The 21,435-nt window shown below is 34.3% G+C and overlaps 1 protein-coding gene across 2 annotated transcripts in view; it reads right to left on the reverse strand.

Annotated features, from left to right (window-relative positions):
* SLC25A12 (solute carrier family 25 member 12) overlaps positions 1 to 21,435 on the reverse strand; it is an 84,348-nt gene that overhangs the window by 41,296 nt on the left and 21,617 nt on the right. Inside the window, exons 3-5 of one of the 2 annotated variants that reach the window (XM_081262223.1) lie at positions 17,800 to 17,942; positions 13,169 to 13,284; positions 4,634 to 4,773 (exon numbers count right to left, since the gene is read on the reverse strand). In XM_081262223.1, the coding sequence (XP_081118349.1) occupies positions 4,634 to 4,773; positions 13,169 to 13,284; positions 17,800 to 17,942 (399 nt within the window). The remainder of the gene's footprint in view (positions 1 to 4,633; positions 4,774 to 13,168; positions 13,285 to 17,799; positions 17,943 to 21,435) is intronic. The other variant, XM_081262224.1, reaches the window with a different exon arrangement.

Genomic DNA, 21,435 nt, shown 5'->3' on the forward strand with positions numbered 1-21,435 from the left:
TTTTGGGTAAAGGTCTCACTCTTTTTAGTTAACTATATTTTCCTAAGGATTTTTGATCTCCCACTGGTAATTCAAAGACAGTAAAAGTACCTTAGCAGGTATTTGTTTTATAATCCATTAAGGCATACATTTGTTTTATGTGGTTTTCTGTTTGTGTATGATATTTAACAAAAAAATTTTAAAAAATAATTCCTTAGTAGGGTGATGAGCTAGAGACACATACATTAAACCTACTAAGTTTTTCAACAGTCTTGACTTTAAAAAGTTAAATGGTAGAGGCTGGGGATGTGGCTCAAGCGGTAACGCGCTCACCTGGCATTGGGCGGGGCACTGGGTTCGATCCTCAGCACCACATACAAATAAAATAAAAATGCTGTGTCCACCGAAAAATAAATATTAAAAAAAATTCTCTCTCTCTCTCTTAAAAAAAAAAGTTAAATAGTAATACTGAAGAAATATCTAAACAAAAAGATATGTGTGGATTTGCTTGGAAGAGCAATATAAGTGGGATCAACTGGCAGATACTTATATTGAACAAAAAATACAAAATAAACAACTAGAGATATTTGACAAAATTTTCTCTTATTCTCTTTTTTCACTCTAAACATTCTACCTAACTTGCTTCATCTTCCCATCACCTTATTCCAATCTGCACCCTTCAAATAAGAGGAATTTTTAATCTTATTAAATTGGTTCAAAGTGGTTGCCATGGCAAAGACATTCCTAGCAGCCTCAGAGCATACAAAAATCCACGCCCTGTCTTACATATATGTTCCCTCTCTCTCTCCTTTGTTTCTCTTTATGTCTTTGTTATATATTTATTTTCCCTATGTGCATATCTTAACCACCCAGCGATATCCAGTAGCAACTATGAATATAACTTAGCTTTAATAGTGGTATTAAGGAAAATATGAACATTTATTATAAAGATAAAGCAGAATGTTCACTGAAAGAACAATGTTAAAATAGATTTTGTGTTTTCTATAGGTCAACAGTTGAAGGACTCTATCTTTTCAAGATACATATTTGAAGAACCACAGATGAAATTATAGTATGTGCAGGACTGACTTCCAAATGATATTACAGGAGGCTGACTGAGGAGGTGGATAAAACAATTCTGGTCAAAAGCTGATAGATAATGAATATATAGGAATTCATTACACTATCCTCTCTACATTTAAATATATTTGAAGTCTTCCAAAATTGAAAAATATTAAAAAATTAGGAACTTCAAATGAGAAACTAAATAAACAATAAAAAGGAGCTCCATATATAAATCTCTCAGTTCACATACTATAATTAAATACAGGGGTATAATATTATCAGATATCTTCCATAAACAAAGGGAAAAATAATGAGAGAAAGTCATCTTTGGAGGAACCAAAAAAAAAAAAAAATGCTGGTTGGGAAGACATTTTCTTTTTTAAAAAAAATCAGTTTTCAGATGTGTAGACCTTTTTAGCCTTTCAAGTTTGAGTATTTTATAAGATGAGAACAAGCACTGGGTTTTACAAATACCCACAAAACAGCACAGTGTTTTTTTTTTTACTTTATTTTATTTATTCATTTTTACATAGTGCTGAGATCAAACCCAGTGCCCCACACCTGCTAAGCAAGTGCTATCATTGAGCAACAATCCCAGCCCTAAACAACATAGTTGTTAAATCTATGTTCACCACAATGATGTAAAACAACATAGTAGGTTTATAAAAGATAAATAAATCCTGCTTCTTGTTGAAAGGATGGTTGGATGGATAGGGGAATGGAAGAAAAGGACAAAGTAAACAAGCTATTCTAAAGGTGAAGATGTTATGTACTTGAAAATACATTTCATCTAACTATGAGGTAAACTGAAAATATCAAGAATGTCAAAATAGCATGACTTTGGATTAGACTACATTTGTATACTTCACTATGTTTTAAACTCCATTCTCCAGTAAAATCACAGCAAAGGGACAAAACAAAATTAAACCCAAGGACAAAGAGAACAGAAAAAGAAAACATGAACAACTTCACAAGACCCTGTCTCTAAATAAAATCGGAAGAGCTGGGGGTATAGCTCAGTGGTGAAATGCTTGCTTAACATATGTAAGGCCCTGGGTTCAAGCCCCAGCACCACAAACAAACAAAGAATGGCACTGCCCATCTCAGTGGCATCATCACAAATTAGAAAACAAATGCTTTCAAAATTATAAGAAAAATAAATTCCTACTAAAATTCTATATCCAGCCATACTATTTAAGTTTAATGACGAGACAAGAGATTTTCAGATATGAAAATTATCTAAAATTGTTCTATTTTACTTTCCTCAGAAAGCTGATAAATAAGTATTCCACCAAAAAGAAGTAAACCATGGTAAGGAAAATCTCTAGCAAACAGAAGATTCAAACATAATAGAAAGGCAAATGGATTATCCAGGATGAAGGTAAAGGGAGATTACAGATTAACAGCTATGCTGAAAGTTCCAAAGTCCAGCTTCTGATGATGAAGTAGATCAGAAAACACCAGAAAAACTGTACAGCTGCTGTGGAAAACAATTGGTGGTTCTTCAGAAAGTTTCAGGGGCTGGAGAAGTAGCCCAGTGATAGAGCACTTGCTAGCACACACAAGGCCCCAGGTTTGATACCCAACACTACAAAAACAAAAAAGTTAAATAGAATTATCATACAACCCAGCAATTACACTCCTTGGTAGATATTTGAACAAATATTTGTATGAATATATACAAGAGTACTGTTCACAACAGTCACAAGGTGGAAACAATCCAAATGTCCATCAACTGATGAACAGACAGAAAAAAAATCATACATTCATAAAATGAAATATTATTCTGCTAAAAAAGGGGAAGTACAAAAAGATACTATAAATGGATAATCCTTGAAAATATTAAGGTAAGTGAAAAAAAAGACTCAAAATATCATGTTTCATGATTCCATTTATATGAAATATCCAGGAACAGGTATGTGCATAGAAATAAAAAGTAGATTGGTGGTTGCCAGAAGTTGAAAGAAAAGCAAGAATAGGAAGTGAATGCTAAATGAATTTTGCAGTTTCTTTTGGAGTAATGAAAATGTTTTGGAACTATATAGAGGTAGCGAGGTAGTGGTCGCAAAACACTGAATATTACTAAAAGCCACTAAATCACACACTTTTTAAAAAAAAATTTAAACAGGGGCAAAGGGCTAATTTTATATTATATGACTTTTTTTTTTTTTTTTTTTTGCAATAATGGGGGTTAAATTCAAGGCCTTGTGTGTATGCTAGGCAAAGTGAGCCACATCCCCCAGCATTCTATTTTTTAAAAAACAAAGAAAGGCGGGGGTTGTGGCTCAGTGGTAGATTCTTGCCTAGCATGCATGAGGCACCAGGTTTGACCCTCAGCACCACATAAATGTAAAATAAAGATATTATGTACACCTAAAACTTAAGAATAAATATTTAAAAAAGAAAGAAAGAAAGAAAGCTTCTGGAGGGCTTCAACATGATTAAATTGATAGAACTACCTATTATGTTTTACATATATTATATTAAAACATGAATAATTTGGGCAAAGTGTGAGACAATATTACATTAATATATTGAAAACTAAACAAATACATACTAGAAACTCAAATAATTTAAGTCAGGTATAGTACCTGTAGGGTACTGGTTCCAGGACCTGATCCCATCCCCAGTGGATACCCAAATCTAAGAATGCTCAAGTTCCTTATATAAATGACACATTATTTGCATAATACCAACATACATCCTCCCATATACTTTAAAAAAAATGTTTAAATTGTAGATGGACGCAATACTTTTTTTTTTTAACTTTTTTTTTTATTGGTTGTTCACAACATTACAAAGCTCTTGACATATCATATTTAACTTATTTTTATGTGGTGCTAATGATCAAACCAAGTGCCTCACACATGGTAGACAAGGGCTCTACCACTGAACTACAACCCCAGCTCCCATATACTTTAAATCATTTCTAGACTACTTGTAAAACCTTATACAGCCAGAGGTGACAGCACACACTTGTAATCCCAAGAACCTGGGAGGCTGAGGCAAGAGGATCACAAGTTCTAGGGCAACCTCAGCAACTTGGTGAAATCTTAAGAAACTTAGTGCAACCCTGTTTCAGTATAATTTTCCATAGTTAGAATCAATAAAATATACTCAAAAGTGGAAAATTAAGATGGACATGGTGGCGCAAACTGTAATCCCAGTGGCTTGGGAAGCTGACGCAGGAGGATCTCAAGTTCAAAGTCAGCCTCAGCAAAAATGAGGCACTAAGCAACCCAGTGAGACTCTGTCTCTAAATAAAATACAAAACAGGGCTGGGGATGTGGCTCAGTGGTTGAGTCCTCCTGAGTTCAATCCCCGATACCAAAAACAAAACAAAACAAAAAAGTAAGAAATTACAGAAATTCCAATACAAGTTTACTATCTGATTAAATGGAGCCACCTAGGATACACTTTAAAAAAAAAAAACAAAACCAGATTTAAGATTTAAAATAAGTTGTCTCTGATGAGAGGGAAATGAAAAATAGGGGTGAAATGGAAATGTCTGCTTTTGTACTAAACAATAAAAAAAAAGGGAAGGAGGTGAATAGTATATACTCATAACAACTGTAAAAGCTAAGCTCACCTGCAGAAACTGTGTGAACTCTGTGTAGTTAAGATGCTTCTTCCGATTATGCCCAAAATGCAGTCGGATAAACTCACAGTCCCAGTTAAAAGGGATATGATGATGAATAATAGTCTGTCCAAAAATTTCCTTGACATTTTCTTAAAAGGGAAAACAAAAATAAATCAATTATACTTTGAATAAGTAGTTTAACCCACAGCAATGTTCCTACAGAAAAAAATTAAGAAGTCAATATCATCTGCTTCTATTAAGATTAACTGCAAAAATTTTTTGTGCCCAGAAATCCATGCACAGGAACACAATTGATACAAAATATAATTTTACACTTAAGATTGTGTACCATTACATATAAGGCCATGAGATTCTTAATTTCTCTTGATTTAATTTTAATTAAGAAGTGATTTATATCTTGTACTATAAATGACTGCTACTTTACATTCCAGTATAAAATCAATAGTGTTTTCCCGGTTCCTCAAGGAGTCAAATTAAGCCCTTTATCAGAAGCATGAATACCTAAATTACAGTATAATGCAATATTTGTCATACTAAGTATGGCTTGATTGAGGCTTGATTATTACATTCACACTAGCCTGAATATGTCTATTGAAGATAGGTATAAGAAATACTACCAAAAGCATATCATTAGCTCAGCAGCAAGCACCTTATTAAAAGCTTCTGATATTGTCAAAAATATGGTCTTGACACAAAGCTTCAAAATCCCCATAAAATCCATGGTTATTAGTCTGCACTATTAAAATATTTTAAGATAAGTGAAATTAGTGATTCACTTTTAAATAAAGCTCCAAACACAGTACACTAACTTTTAGATAGGAACCAGTCACGCTGTGTAATATACAACCAAAACTCTCTGGCAGCTTGTCTTCATGCACTAGCAATGTCATTCACTTTCCTACACAATTTTACATTTACTGTAAAAGTCAATCCACAAATGACTGGTACTTTAACAAGCATAGACTGGATAGACTAATTTAGAAGCTCATGCCAGAAAAAAACAAAACAAAACAAAACAAAACAAAACTCATTAACAAAGTTAAGAAAGCAGGAAGCCTATTTTACTGATGTCTTAAGAGCAAAATTATTTTCAAATGTCAATTTTATTAGTGAAATGGTTTTGCCATAATAGCTATCAATTATATTAGAGAATTAGTAAATACAAGTTTAATGTTTTATAATCTCCTCCAATTTTTCTATTTTTCCTAATTTTTGCAAATTCTTTGGATAAGATACTGATCTCAGACTGTAAATGATTGAATGGATTCCCTTTGTTTTATACACCCTTTTTTCTTAATAACAGCATTATAACTGGGGTAGGAGAGTGTAAAAATTCTAAGCTGGAAATCCTACCAGTCTGGACCCAATGTAACAGCTCTGAGTAGATTACAGCAATCAGCAAAGTTGGAAGAAGGCATTGGATGTCACTGGGGAGATGGGATTCTCATTTTTTCTTTCAAATGGAATGCAGGATTCATTTCTTGCCTAAGTAGCAACAGTATTTCAGAGTTTTCAAATCATGTCAAGTATTTTCACCTTAAACACAAATGAAATGCTATATGGGCTTTTGTTCCTAAAAAGCAAAGAAATCATAGCAATTCATGGGATCCAGGTTTCTAACCAACACAAAAAATTATCATTAAAACTACACGAAACATAATATTGCAAAATATGCTAAACTTTATAAGATAATTAAAATAATAAGAGTCAGAAAAATATTTGACCAAAAATATTAATGGAAGATCAGCAAATATTTTTAAAATCCCAATTTAATTAATTAGCTGCTTCTATCCCCAAATCAATTAATGTAATTGCTTATTTTTAAGACCTAACAAAAGAAGTGTTCAACTAAAAAAAAATTTTAAATTAATTGAAAATTGAATAGAATAACTTAAATTTATTTAATCAAGATTAGTTATAGATAAGTATGATGGCACAGGCTTGTAATCCCGGTTATTTCGGAGGTGAAAGTTAGATGATCAAAAGTTTAAGGACAGCCTGGGCAATTTAATGAGACCCTGTCTTAAAATAAAAAATAGAAAAGGCTGGGGATGTTGCTCTGTGGTAGAATGTCCCTGTTTTAATCCCAAGTTACCATCAGGGACAGGAAATAGATTATTAAAGAGCTTAAGTTATTTCATGGTAACAAATTTTTCTAAAGGTCACAACTCCCAAAATCTAATTATTTGATAAGAAATATATGTATTGCTCCCTTGATAATTTTTAGCAAGGGAGGATAAAACTGAATCTCTTTTATGATGAGAAAATATCAGAATCCAAAATGAAAAAGATTCAAAATCCTTCAAACTAGGAAAACTTACCTAGAAAATTTTTCCTATTACAAAAAAATTTTTTGATAAATTAATTTGCCATGTATAATTTATATCTGGAAAACAGCTCTATAAAATAGTTTTAACTGGAAATCGTATTTTACAAATTTCCTAGTAATCTCTAAATAAGATACATAACGTTTTTGAAACAATTAAAATAATGGCCTAAATTACTCAGAGCAATCTCTTCATTACAGAAGCATCATTTTCCATGTTATTTGTTTGGACATTTCCTACTTCTCCCAAAGTGATCTCTCGACAGCTTTGTATGATTTTATTATGACCATTATTATATGCTGTGGTTTATTAACCACTCCCCAGATACTTTTAATTATTTTATAGTCATATCACAGGCTTCAACTGTAGTTAGTAGGACTAATAAAATTTTAAATCTACTTTGTTACCTCTTAAGATGCATTCTACTTCTCTTTTATAATTATTTATACTACCAATTGACTGAAGCCGATTTAGAAATGTCACAGAAGTCATCAGTATAACTATTGTTTTAAAGTCCAATTCATAATCACCATTTTTAAAAAAAAAAACTGGGATATGCTTATAAAAAATTATATAAAAGCTCCAGAATTGGAAAGCTTATACTTGTGTGAGGCAATAAGTCAAATAGCTGATGTTATTATCTTACTTGATTTATCACCAATAATTTCAAAAATATCCACAACATCTAACTGGAACTGCATAGCAAGTTTCCCACCCAAAGAGAATCCCGTCTTTCCAGTGGCAAACAACGATCTTTAGCTGTAAATAGCACTCCTTTAGAGTGTTTTTTCAGTAGCCACAGTTCTAAACTGGATGAAAGGGATGTAAGAGTCATATCTACTGGCAGCAAGATAACCATCTAGTATTTTATACCAGGTTGGTATTACTAAGAGAAACAGGAATCCATTCCTTTTCTGACATCTAGAAAACAAGAGACCACTTTTTCACTTCCTGCAGAGAATGGGCTTACAAAAGGGATTGTTTGATAATTCCATTGAAAAGGGAATTTGGGCCAGATACAAAAATAGCTTGTCATTAATGTTCTCTTTGCTCAAAGGAGAGAAGCACAATGATTTGTCATGAAGGCAGGTAATGGTGACAACTGTGATTAAATAAAAATGTTCACAGATGTATATAACATTAGTCAGTTTAGCTGTATCAGTAACTTATAATGATTGGACTAGATGAAATACACATTGAAGCATATATATTTATGTAAATATGTCTTAACAGAGGTTTCAATTTCCCCAGTAGCCCACACTGTGTCTCCCCATCTCATCCACCCTCATCCCTCCCCTGGTTCTTATGGGAGCTTCCTACTGGTCTTGTTCACCTTTCTGCAGTACAAAATTACCTCTGACCGGGGCTGGCACTCTTCTCCAAGACTGCCACCATGCCTGTTCCATGAATGAGCCTGGAAGGAGCTGCTGTACCAACGGTGTGGCCAGAGAACTCCTCCTGTAGGTATACAAGCCATCAGCCCTGTGACACAGCCCACCTACCATCAGCCCAACTTGATATCCTGATTCCAGGATTCCAGCCCAGCAGGAGCCACTGCTTCCAACTTATAGACTTGAGACCAAATATTCTGATTGTGAGAGGGGAAAATTCCTCAATAACTGAGTTTTACCAGCATAGTTCTTTAAGTGAAGTCAGAGAAGCTTTTAGGACACTCATCATGTACAGTGAATATCCTTGTGTATAAGTGAACAAACACAATGGTGAGACTTGTGGAAGTGAAGAATTTCTGGGTGAAGGAAAATTTGTGGAAAAGAGTAGGAACAACTAAGTGGCCAAAAAAGAAAATAAAGGAAAACAAAGAACAACAACAGAAAGACCAACAACAGGAAACTTGTAGAGGAAGTCCTAACCAACATAGCATATAGACTCAGTCCCAGACTGCAGGGTTCTACTCCCAGGTATGCCATTAGTGTCCTAGGTGAGCCCCCCTGTTTCTGTGAGGGAAAAGTATTTCTATTAGCTCTTTACCTACCTCCAGAAGGGAATATTGTATGATCAGTCAATAAAGTAGTCTCTCTGCCAAAAATATGTAAAGATCCATTTCTCAGGAAAGATAAATTCACATTTAAAAAACATCTATGATTACAGAAGCTAGCTGTTTCAACAGTCTACCATCAACTAGCATTAAAAAAAAAAAAAAAAAAAAAACCACTGGGTCCTTTTTTAACCTCAAACTCTAAATCTAATACAGTATCCTTGAGTATTTTTTTAAAAGGATCTTGTGATGTCTGAAAATGATATGAAGCAAAGAATCTCAAAAATTCTTCCTGATTTAATTGAACACTTAGGTGAAGCTCTACTTCATTCCAAATTATATATTAGCTGTCTGTCACCTTTAGAATTTCATATTTTTCCATGCCTATGTCTGTTTCCATGGAGAAAGAGTACAATATTTTTCATATCTATACTTCTATCTCCTAATCCTTTAAATTAAAGCAGTGGTTATGCCTAAACCACTCCAATATATTCTCCCTTTAGGGAAAAAGAAGCACAGATGGAACATATTTTAATTTGCTATACATTCTGATAGCCCACACAGTACTAAATTAAAAGGTATCCCTGATTTTTGAGGGTTGTATTAGTCAGGGGGTGAGGATATACCCTTAGAAAAGATCACTTTTAAGAGTTCCCATTCCTAAGCAAACACTTTGGGTAACAATGATGATGAGTGTTTAATAGAGAACTCAGAACACATAATACATATCATACTCATTGATGAGTTAATAAGCTTCTTTTTGCTGTTTGTTTTTTTAACAATTACTCTTTCTTAAAGCAACAGACGTTTTCTTTTAATTTTGGACAAATGCATGGTAGCTATTGACAACAAAATGTAGTATAACCACTTAACTAGGTGACTTCAACCTAATGATATCAGGTATGCTATTCAGTGGATGATAGGAAGATCAAGGCAAATTTGCACTGCACCCAGCACACACCAGTCATGCAACGGCCTCTACAAGGCTCATGCCACCTGGCAGTAACAGATACACAAGCCATTAAGTAATTACTACAGCATGCATTAGAAGTTTTATTAAAAGAACATCAAAGAGGAAACAACTAATAGTTTATTTACTCTTAAAAAACAAAACAAAACAAAACAAACAAAAAAAAAAAAAACAAAACCCTCCAGAACCCTTTTTTCTGAGCTTTCATTTTCTGAAATGCATCACCAAGACCCCAGCATAAAATCCTCTCTCCCAGAATGAAAGTACCTCAAACAAATAAAACTTGTCTAGCACTCAAGTAAATAAATGTTGTTCAATATTGCCATTTGTATAAATACTTGCAAAGATACACAACACAGTTTAAGTATATAACTTGATGTGTATAAAAACTATATCTAAAAAAACAAAAGCATAGATGAGAACAATATATACATGTACACAGAAAACATTAACATTATCACTGCAGTCCACAAGAGATACTGATGGCATAATAGTTTTCCCCACATTATTGCGCCTGGAATCCAATATTCTCTCCTAACTTTCTTCCCTTAGGTGCACCAAAGAAAACTATAAATAGCTCCAAATTAGAAAACATAGACCATTTGTTGGAAAGGATTTAACTCCAGTTAGAATGAATATAAATTTTCCTTTTACCTAAACATGTATCTACAAATATATTAGCACAATTCAATATATTAAGTGGGTACAAACATAAAAACTGACCTTCATCACAGATCCAAAATCCTATAAAATAAACTGCAAGTTAATTATTTCCTTATGCAGAAATTCTGTAGTCTTGAATACAGCCTAAAATAAGTGGGGTCTTAGAAATCTTGTTAAAATGGCATTTGCTATAAGTAATAGTTTCAATGATTATCTTCTTTTATTAAAGTACAAAATTAGTCTTCTCTCCTTTATTATAATTCCTTTCAATTTAGCTAAAAATATTTTGTTCCAAAATGAGGCTAAGGATATAACTCAGTGTTAGAGAGCTTGCCAGCATGTATAAGGCCCTGGGTTCAAATCTAAGCACTGTGAAAAAAAAATCATTTTTTAAAAAGTGTCTAAAAACAGATCCTCAAAAATGAGGAGACAGGACAGGAAAGGGAAATGGTGAAAGTCCCTAAGAAATAGGTGACCACCATCAAGAAAGCCATATAGCTGGCCTACCCCAAGAACAATGTCAAAAGTGGGTATAACTTTTTCTTCTTCCATAATAATCCTATCTCTAGATTATGGAGCAGAAAAATGAAAGCAAGATTCTAGAGGGTTCAAATGTTCTTTAGTCCATACCAGATGCAAAAAAACTAAACCAATTTACTTTGTTTTAATTCTATTTCTTGAAATCCTAACTCACAAATCATAGTCTAAAAGAAAAATTAAAAAAAAAACTATAAAAGAACAAATTTGGGATTTAATAAGTAAAAGCTTTTATTTGCAAGAAATAAAGTGTACATGAACCATTCAGCTACTTCCAACACTCATTTTAATCTACTAATCAACAATGGTATGGGTCTCTGTTGTTGGTTTGTTGGGTAAAGTGACTTGAGTGATTTATTTTTAAAAATAGAAGCTGGGAAAAGCAATCAATTGGAGGTGACATGATACCGAGGTAGAGGGACAAAATAAATCAGAATTTGGTTTTAAGAAATCTAAGTCTTAATGCACATAGAATAGAAGCACAGGTATGCTGTCACCAACACAGACATTTGAATCAAATTATTTCCCAAGCTTTTCTGTACCACATTTGGAAGTGAGACATATGAGCATGTGTGATACTTACTGAAAATAGAAAATGCAGCAATTATTAGTAGTACAGGGTTGACACTGAATGATGAGATAATATTGGTTTTGTGCTTTAAACTATAGAATCTGGGTGCTTACATGGAAAGTCAACATTCTTTAGAAGGCAAAATGGCGAGAGCTTGCTCCAAAGCAAGGAGAATGCCAAAATACATGCAGAAATTTAAAGAGCTTTGCATAGTATTTATTGAGGAAAGTCTTCTCATATAAAGGACAATTGGATCAATGGGCAGAGGAAGAAAAACAGTCGAGGCCAAGCTGGAAAATGTGTTCACCAAAGTTACAGCCAAGGTGCCACTGGTCTTTCCAATATTTTCTCCCAGTCTTACCATTGCTGTGATAATTCTTCCTTCAGGTTTAAGTAAAGGACGTGTTTTATAACTCAAACATCACAATGAATAAACATTGAGTTTTGTGACTCAGGGAAAGCCTTATTTTCAAGGGTTTCTCCACAAATATTCATGCTAATGCATATCTAAAAAGATGAATCAAGTTCATCAATTTCAGTTCTGCAAGAGGAAAAAGTTCTGGAGATCTGTTTCACAGCAATGTGAACACACTAAACACTACTGAACTGTACACTCAATAATGGTTAAGATGGTAAATTTTATTTTTTGTTTTTTAACCACAACAAAATACTTTCAAATATTAAAAAATAATAATAATAATAAGAGGGCAGTTCAACATCCTTGAACATGCTACACTAGTTTTACTGAAAAGCCTGTTACAGGAAAAATTAGCCAATATACTTTCACTAAGCATAAACTAATTTCTACAAATAAGTACCTTTAAAAACTAATGCAGACTACATATAAAAATCCTAGTTTGCATACTTGTAAGGCATCAACAATGTGTTAGATTGTGTCTACCAAAGAACTTAAGTCGATTTCTATATCCAAGTCAGATGGTTATTTTAATATTATAGCCCTGTCTCCTAAAACCAAAACTCTAAAACAGAAGGTTCAGAGAATACTAATTAATTTTATCTTAACTTCCTCCTTTAGTTTCATTGTTGGTGTTAAAAATGGCATAGTAGCAATTTTCCAAAGTTGCTACAGAGAAGGTTTAAATTCCCTATCCAAAAATCCCATAAAGAATGAGAAGGTTGCTCCAGTCTACTTTATAAAGAATTTTGCCCAGGCTGGTCCAGTACAAGAAAATTTTACACCACTTATTTTAGGAATTCGAAAGTGTCAGTGACCTAATAAGCTGAACCAACAGCATTCCTAGATTCCTTAATTTTTGAAGTAGTCTAACAATTTGAAAATAAAACCACTTTTATCTTTGTAAACCTCTTAGGAAATTAATACTTCTCTTATTGACTAGGTTCTAAATAAGCATAAATCTATAATCAGTTATTAGATTTAGCAATTAAAGATTGGACCAACATCATAACTTTACTTATTATGATCTTTTTTTTCCCTTACCAAATGTCACCTCTCCATTTCCACTCTTGTCAAACAATTGGAAAGCCACTATGAACATGGAATCTGGAGCACATAAAACAGATTCAAATGCCAAAAACTCTTGATAGGAGATCAACCTGGAACAAATATAAAATGTTACTGGCTAGTAAAGAAAGGGAAAATATCAGGCAAATTAATTAATCTGCCTTTACTTTATGAACTGTAGCTCAGAGTAACCAAATAACTAATGAAGGGTGTGTATATTCCAGGGAGGAATGGAATATTATCCTTTTGTAAGGCCCTAACAAATTAACGAACTAATCAACAGATACTACCATCACATAAGGAGAGAAAGCCACACCAAAAATAATTAAATCTGAAAGTGATCAAGTCTCTAGATCATAATTTTTCAATCTCAGCACTGCTGACATTTCAAGCTGGATAATTCTTTTGCTCTTGTTGGTCTCCTGTGTATTGTAGCTATTTACATGCTATAAAACATGGAGGAGAGAGGAGCAAAGCACAAAAGAACATGATATTGACTACTCTTAAACCAGCTTTTTCCTCATACTTAACCAAATAACTAAAACTTGTCTGAATGAGTTCTACTCATTCACTTGATTTTACTTCTTCATGGGTGATTATAAGTAATATTATGTATTATCATTTCAAATGACACACCTATACAACTCATCATCAAAAGTACAAAAGAATCAAGGAACATAGCTCATATGTGGGGAAAATGTACCAATTGGCCGGCATGGTGGTATATGCTTGTAATCTCAGTGGCATGGAAGACTGAGGCAAGAAGATTGCAAGTTCAAAGCCAGCCTCAGCAAAAGCAAGGTGCTAATAAGCAACTCAGTGAGACTCTGTCTCTGCATAAAATACAAAATAGGGCTGGAGGTGTGGCTCAGTGGTAGAGTACTCCTGAGTTCAATCCCCAGTACCCCCCGTCCCCCACAAAAAAGTACCAATTGAACAATTTTAATCTTTCCTCACTGCCCTGGGTAATAGAGAAAGAGGGAGAAAAAAGAATATCTATTTTTACAAATGATTATAAGAAAAAGGGACTAAAAATTAGGAGAACTAATTTTGTGTTATTGGGAAAGTCAATCTCTTTGGGCCTTATTTTCCTCTATGTGTTAAATGAGGAAAGATCGACTTATTTGAATGAGTCAAACACTGAAGCTTTTGATTCTATTGAATTAAAATTATTTTTAAAAGACTTAATAATGATACTAAGGTTTTTGAAGTCATAGACCTTTATGAAAATCTAAGATTCTTCCCAGAAAACTGTAGATATGAATCCACTCATACTTTATTATATTTCAGGAACTTCAGGAATCTCTGGAGAAGACTTATGAAGAGACAACTAAGAACCTATGTATTTCTAGAAAACTCCACCTTTGCTTCTAGAAATAATTCACATTTCATACAGTCATTTATAATTTTTATAACCTAACTCTGAGTCAGGTTTCCTACACAATTCCTGTCTGATTCCAAAGATTTGGGAGGAAGGGATTAAGAAATTTTAAAAATTGAAATAGAACAGTTTTTAAAAAATATTTTTTAGTCATACACAAAAAAATACCTTTATTTATTTTTATGTGGTGCTGAGGATTGAACCCAGTGTCTCACACATCCCAGGCAAGCCCTCTGCCACTGAGCCACAACACCTGCCCACAAATTTATTATTATTATTTTTTTAACTAAAACAGGTATTTTAAAAAGTGAACTCTGGGGCTAGAGATATAGCTCAGTTGGTAGAGTACTTGCCTCTCATGCACAAGGCCCTGGATTCAATCCCCAGCGCCAAAAAAAAAAAAGAAGTAAACTCTGGTAATCCCAGCAGCTCAGGAGGCTGAGACAAGAGGATCGCAGGTTCAAAGTCAGTAACTTGGCAAAGCTGTAAGAAACCTAGTGAGACCTTGTCTCTAAATAAAAAATAAAAAGGGCTGAGGATGTGGCTCAGTTGTTAAGCCCTTGGGTTCAATCCCAGTACCCTCCTCCCAAAAAAGTAAACTCTGCTCAACATTATTTTAGATTTTGCCACTAGACAAAACACATTACTGATCTGTTTTGTTCTGGCAACTTTAGCCCTTGCCCTTGATTACACTTGGCCACATTAAAAAAAAAAAAAAAAAAAAAAAAAAAATCCTACTTTAATAATGCAGCTTGACCTACAAAACCTCATGCTTTAGATAAGATACTCTATTGAAATGGACAAGAGTAGATGGTCACAAAAGAAAGCAATCGAGGGGCTGGGGATGTGGCTCAAGCAGTAGCGCGCTCGCCTGGCATGCGGGCGGCCCGGGTTCGATCCTCAGCACCACATACCAACAAAGATGTTGTGTCCGCCGAGAACTAAAAAATAAATATTAAAAAAAAAATAGCATAAAATTAAAAAAAATATTAAAAAAAAAGAGAAAGCAACCGAAAAGATATGGATATTTAAAAGCAGACCTCAGATCAAATTAATAATGCATTGATATTTTCTAAAAGAACTTAATGTATATGTAAACTTTAATATTCTGAAGGAATTCTAATTAAAAATAAATTTTCATAGGTGTTACTGTCTAATCACTATTGAGACTCTAATTAAATGATCCAGTGACTTAGGTGATTTGACATTTTTAGAGACTAGACAATACTATACATGTTCCCTGATACCTGACATTTATAATGATTCAAAAATCTTTCCCATTCATAAAATACGCATTTGACAAACATTTGTTGAACATAGTAAATTTCATGCACTGTGCTAGGTTCTATGGGACAATAAAAATGAATACAATGTTAGTTCTGTACTCAACCTTAATTTACTTTAGCCCTCTCAATAGTCACCTAACCAGATTTCACTGTGTGCAAGTCTTGTCCCACTCCAACCTGCCATTTTTCTAAATGGATTGTGGCTCACTGGTAAGGCGCTCACGTTGTATGTGCAAGGCCCTGGATTCGATCCTCAGCACCATATAAAAATAAATAAACAAAATAAAGACATTGTGCCCAACTATAACTAAAAAATAATAATAGTAATAATAATAGTAACAATAATAATAATAATAATATTTTCTTAGTTGTTGAAAGAGCTTTATTTCATTTATTTATATGTGGTACTGAGAATCAAACCCATGGGCTGGGGATGTGGCTCAAGCGGTAGCGCGCTCGCCTAGCATGCGTGCGGCCCGGGTTCAATCCTCAGCACCACATACAAACTAAGATGTTGTGTGCGCCAAATACTAAAAAATAAATATTAAAATTCTCTCTCTCTCTCCCACTCTCTCCCTCTCTCTAAAAAAAAAAAAAAAGAATCAAACCCAGTGCCTCATATATGCTAGGCAAGCACAGTATCACTGAGCTACAACCCCAGGCCCAATGGTAATAATTTTTAAAGACTCCTTGCTGCCCAATTTTCACACAAGCACCTCTACAGATAGAAAAGCAAGCCTGGATGCTTGGAAGTCTGAGGCTGTAGCTTGAAACTGCCATAGTAAGCAAATATTTTCTTTATATAATTCATACAAATATTGCCTTTGCCCCGTACTATATGGAGAATATGATTTTAGTATATGATTTTAATAAAAATAATGGTGACTTTCCCCCCTTGAGTTAAATAAGCTGACACTCTAATAAGATGACTTCATATCCATATGCTTACCAAGCTAAAAGTATCTCCAAGACTAAGAGTCACAAGCTTGCAGGATATAGTCAAAGTTCAGCACACAAGGTCCCCAACTCCACTTCAACAATAAAAAGCAATGCCACAACTGCACTGGAGTGGAACACAATCCTGCCCACACTGCTGCTCACACACAGGCACACACCCTCCATGTTTCATGCCACTCATGCTCCCTTACCTGAAATTCTTCTCCCTATTTGTCCAACTACCAGCAAGTTCGCATTCATTTTGACAAATTTTACTCAAATATCGCCTCTTTCATGATTCTGACTTGACCCCAAAACAGTTAGCCATGTTTTCTTGGGTACCTTCTACATGTTCCATATACATCTATTAGAGTGTCTTATTCCAGAGTATTGCTTTATTTTTCTTTGCTTGGTCATCTTCATTCCTACTAGGTTACAAGCTTCTTAAGATCAGAACTTCATTTTATTTGTTTGTTTTTAATAAGATTCAATAGTGCCTGACAAATGATGGTTGTTAACACAATATTTGCCAAGTAAACAAATAGACAAATTAATAAATTTGTCTAAACTCTTCTTTGGTTTATTTTTCATCACAGCACTTATAATCTCATAACATACTATCATTTTTAAAATTTTGTTTATCTCCTTTCTGTGGTTTATTCACTGATAAGTTCTAGCACAAAGAACAGTGCCTGAAGTAACTGCAGGCACTCATTATTTATCGAATGAATGGATGTCAGAAATTATACCTAATTGCCCAGAACCCATCCTACTCAGACTATTATAAAACATACTATTCCCATATAATTTTTTTCAAAAAGAAAGAAATGCCAATATCTTTCATAATGGCAGTAAATAATGCTATTTTTTATAAACTTCAAAGAAAGATATGGGTTTACTAATATTAAAATTCTAAATATTCATAAGTAATATTTTTGTTTTTAAAAACTTTTAATAATATATTTCAGAACATTAATTTTTCAAAAATATATAAAAGTTCTCACCCATCCTTGGTTTGATCGGCTACTCCTGCCAAGAGCTGCACAATCTTTGGGTTGCTATTTGGATCATTATACAGTCCAAGATAGCGCTGGACAAAATCTTCTGGGGTCATGTAATGTTCTCCATCGACCTCAGTACTGGCATACTAAAATATAAATAAATAAAGCATATTGAAAAGTTAAAATTTGACTAATAAGTTAAAATTAATCATTATCATTTTATAGCCATCAAATGTTTTATGAAAAGGTAAATTAAAGGCCAGTATTAAAATAAAATAAGAGCCAGGCACTGTGGCACACACCTGTAATCCTAGAGGCTCAGGAGGCTGAGGCAGGAGGATTACAAGTTCAAAGCCAGCCTTAGCAACTTATCAAGGCTCTAAGCAACTTAGCAAGACCCTGTTTCTAAATAAAATATAAAAACAGGCTGAGGGGGCTAGGGCTGTAGTACAGTGACAGAGCGCTTGCCTAGCATGTATGAGGTTCTGGGTTCAATCCTTAGCATCACATAAAAATAAAACAGAACCTTAGCATCACATAAAAATAAAACAAACAAAATAAAGGCATTCTGTCCATCTACAACTACAAAAAAATTTTTTTAAAAACAAAAAACAAATGGGCTGGGGAAATCACTCATTGGTTAAGTATTCCTGGGTTCTACCCCTGGTACCAAAGAAAAGAAAATAAGAATAATGAACATAGAATTTTTCTCTGGATAGTGAAAATGAAACACCCAGAGAGTAGTTTAAGAACACTGTAAGCCAGGCACAATGGCACAACAACTCTGGAGGCTAAGGCAGGAGGATTAATAATTAATAAAATAAAATATTAAAAAAGGACTGGGGATGCGGCTGTGACTTAATATTTAAGTCCCTGGGTTCAATCCCCAGTACCATAGGGGGTGGAGGGAGAACAACATGAAATACTGACAACATGCTATAACATGGATGAACCCTGAAAATATTCTAAATTAATGAACCAGACACAAAAGGCACATATTACTGGATCCAATCTATATGAAATGTCCACAACGGGCAAATCCACACAATCAGAAAGAAAGAGTGGTTGCCAGGACTGGGAGAAAGAGAAAATGGGAGTTAACTGCTTAATGGAGATGGGGTCGCTCTTTGGGTCACATATTATAAATGTACTAAAAAAAATTAAATTATATATTTTAAATGGCAACAAAAGGGAATTTTATGTTAAATGAATATTTTGTCTCAATATATAAGCTTGGTTCAGTGGCACACCTATAATCACAGCAACTCAGGCAGCTGAGGCTGGAGGATCACAAGTTTGAGGCCAGCCTTGGCAACTTGGCAAGACTCTGTCTCAAAATAAAATTCTAAAAAAGGGTTAGGGATATAGCTCAATGGTAGTGTGCCTGACTAGCATACATAAGGCCTTGGGTTCCATCCCCAGTACAGGGTTGGGGGAGGGAGTGTGAGTGTAAGTAATATAAGAGATATCAGAAAGACTAAAAAAAGCGAATGAGAAGCCAGGACCCAAAAGGGAGAAAATAATATCTACTGTCTATAAGAGTGGGAGGCTGGGGATGTGGCTCAAGCGGTGGCGTGCTCGCCTGGCATGCGTGCGGCCCGGGTTCGATCCTCAGCACCACATACAAACAAAGATGTTGTGTCCGCCAAAAACTAAAAAAAAATTAATATTAAAAAAAAAAGAGGGCTGGGGATGTGGCTCAAGCGGTAGCGCGCTCGCCTGGCATGCGTGCGGCCCAGGTTCGATCCTCAGCACCACATACCAACAAAGATGTTGTGTCCGCCGAGAACTAAAAAATAAATATTAAAAAAAATTTTTAAAAAAAAAGAGTGGGAGGAGAGGAAGGCATAACAAACCCTAGATGGGAACTGAATGAGAAAGGTCTAAGAAACAATATCTTCCATTTGTTCTAAATTTCAATAGTTGGGGGGAAAAAGAAACAAATTAAAAATTCTACCTTTTATGTAATTAGTTTTTTTTTTTTTTTTCTGATACTGGGGACTGAACCCAGGGGTGACTTTACCACTAAGCCATACCCACCAGTCCTTTTTTATTTATTCATTTATTTATTTTTTTGAGAGAAGTTCTCATTAAGTTGCTAAAGCTAGCCAGTCTCCCCAGTAGCTGGGAGTATAGGCATTCACCTCTGAACCTGACAATGATTTTTGTTTTGTTTTTTAATACCTGCCTATCAAAGAAACTGGTTATTATTTTAAAGGTACAATGTACTACGGCATGACAAACAACTAAAGCCCCCCTCTTTGAGTAGTAGCAGATTGATTTAGTTATTTCAGTCAACCAACAACACAGTAAGATCAAAAAATGTCCCAAAAGCAAAGGGAATTATAGGGCTCACTAAATGTCAAGCACAAAAAAACGAACAAAAATCTATACCAATGCCTACACGCTTTTTTAGAACATCAGAGGAGAACAACCCTAAAAGTTTAGGAGAGAAAACCAGGTCACATATAAAGAATCATGAATCAAGGGAATCATGCTCCTCAACAGCAACACCAGAAAGTTCTGACAGAAATTATTTCCAACCTAGAATTCTAAACTGACCCAAACTTTCAATCAAATATAAAGTTATGGCAAAAGTACTTTGAGGGACTAGGGATGCAGCTCAGTGGTAGAGTGTTTGCCTAACATGTATAAGGCCTTGGGATTCATACCCCAGCACCATCAAAAGCCAAAAAAAGATAGAAAAAAAAGTACTTTAAGATAACTATGTTCTCAGTATTTTGTTCCTACCTTTTCAGGAAGCTGTAGGAGGGTTGTTTTGTTTTGTTTTTAAAGGAAATGATTTATAATCCCTACTACTCAAGAGGCTAAAGCAGGAAAATCACAAGTTTGAGGCCAGCCTTAGCAACTTAGGGAGACCCTATATCAAAAGTAAGGGTTGGGATGTAGTTAAGTGATAAAGTGTCTCCTGGATTCACTCCCTGTTACCAAAAAAAAAAAAAAAAAAAAAGAGTAAACTAAATAAAAGGAAGATGTGGGACTCAGGAAACAGGTGATCCAACATTGGAAAGTGACCAAGGGAATCCCAGGACATCTTTGCTGCAGGCTACAGGCTTTTGGAGTTCCTAGTCCTGTCTAGGACAGATACAAAGACTCTTGGGAAAAAAAATCACTAGGGAAAATGGAATGTTAGGTTATTTGGTTATAGGGAAAATAGCACTAAGAGGAGTATAAGTTTTTGTTAAAATATGACCTTCTAAATGAGATCTACTTTTATCACCCTATTTAATATTACAACCCATCCCTGTATCTATGTACTCCCAACTCCCCAACTTACATTGCCCCTTTACCCCCTTAGCATCTGTCACCTTCTAACATACTATAGGTTTTACTTATTATATTTTACTGTACATTGCCCATCTAGAATGTGTCAGAAGGAAAAAATTCTTTGTCTAGTTTGTTTATTAATATATCCGAAGTACCAAAACTAATACCTGGCCCTCAGTAAATAACTGTAAAATTAATGAATGGGTAATAGGCATATAAATAACTAAGCACATGAAAAATGTGCTAACTTTTAACAATACAAAAGTATTTTTTGTACAAAAATAGGAAATATTATGCACAACTTGGCTCTAAATAAACAGAATAGTCATCATAATGTAAATACTAAATATT

The sequence above is a fragment of the Spermophilus citellus genome (assembly GCF_964194105.1).
Source record: "Spermophilus citellus genome assembly, chromosome: 11".
In the NCBI taxonomy this organism is placed as follows: Eukaryota; Metazoa; Chordata; class Mammalia; order Rodentia; family Sciuridae; genus Spermophilus; species Spermophilus citellus.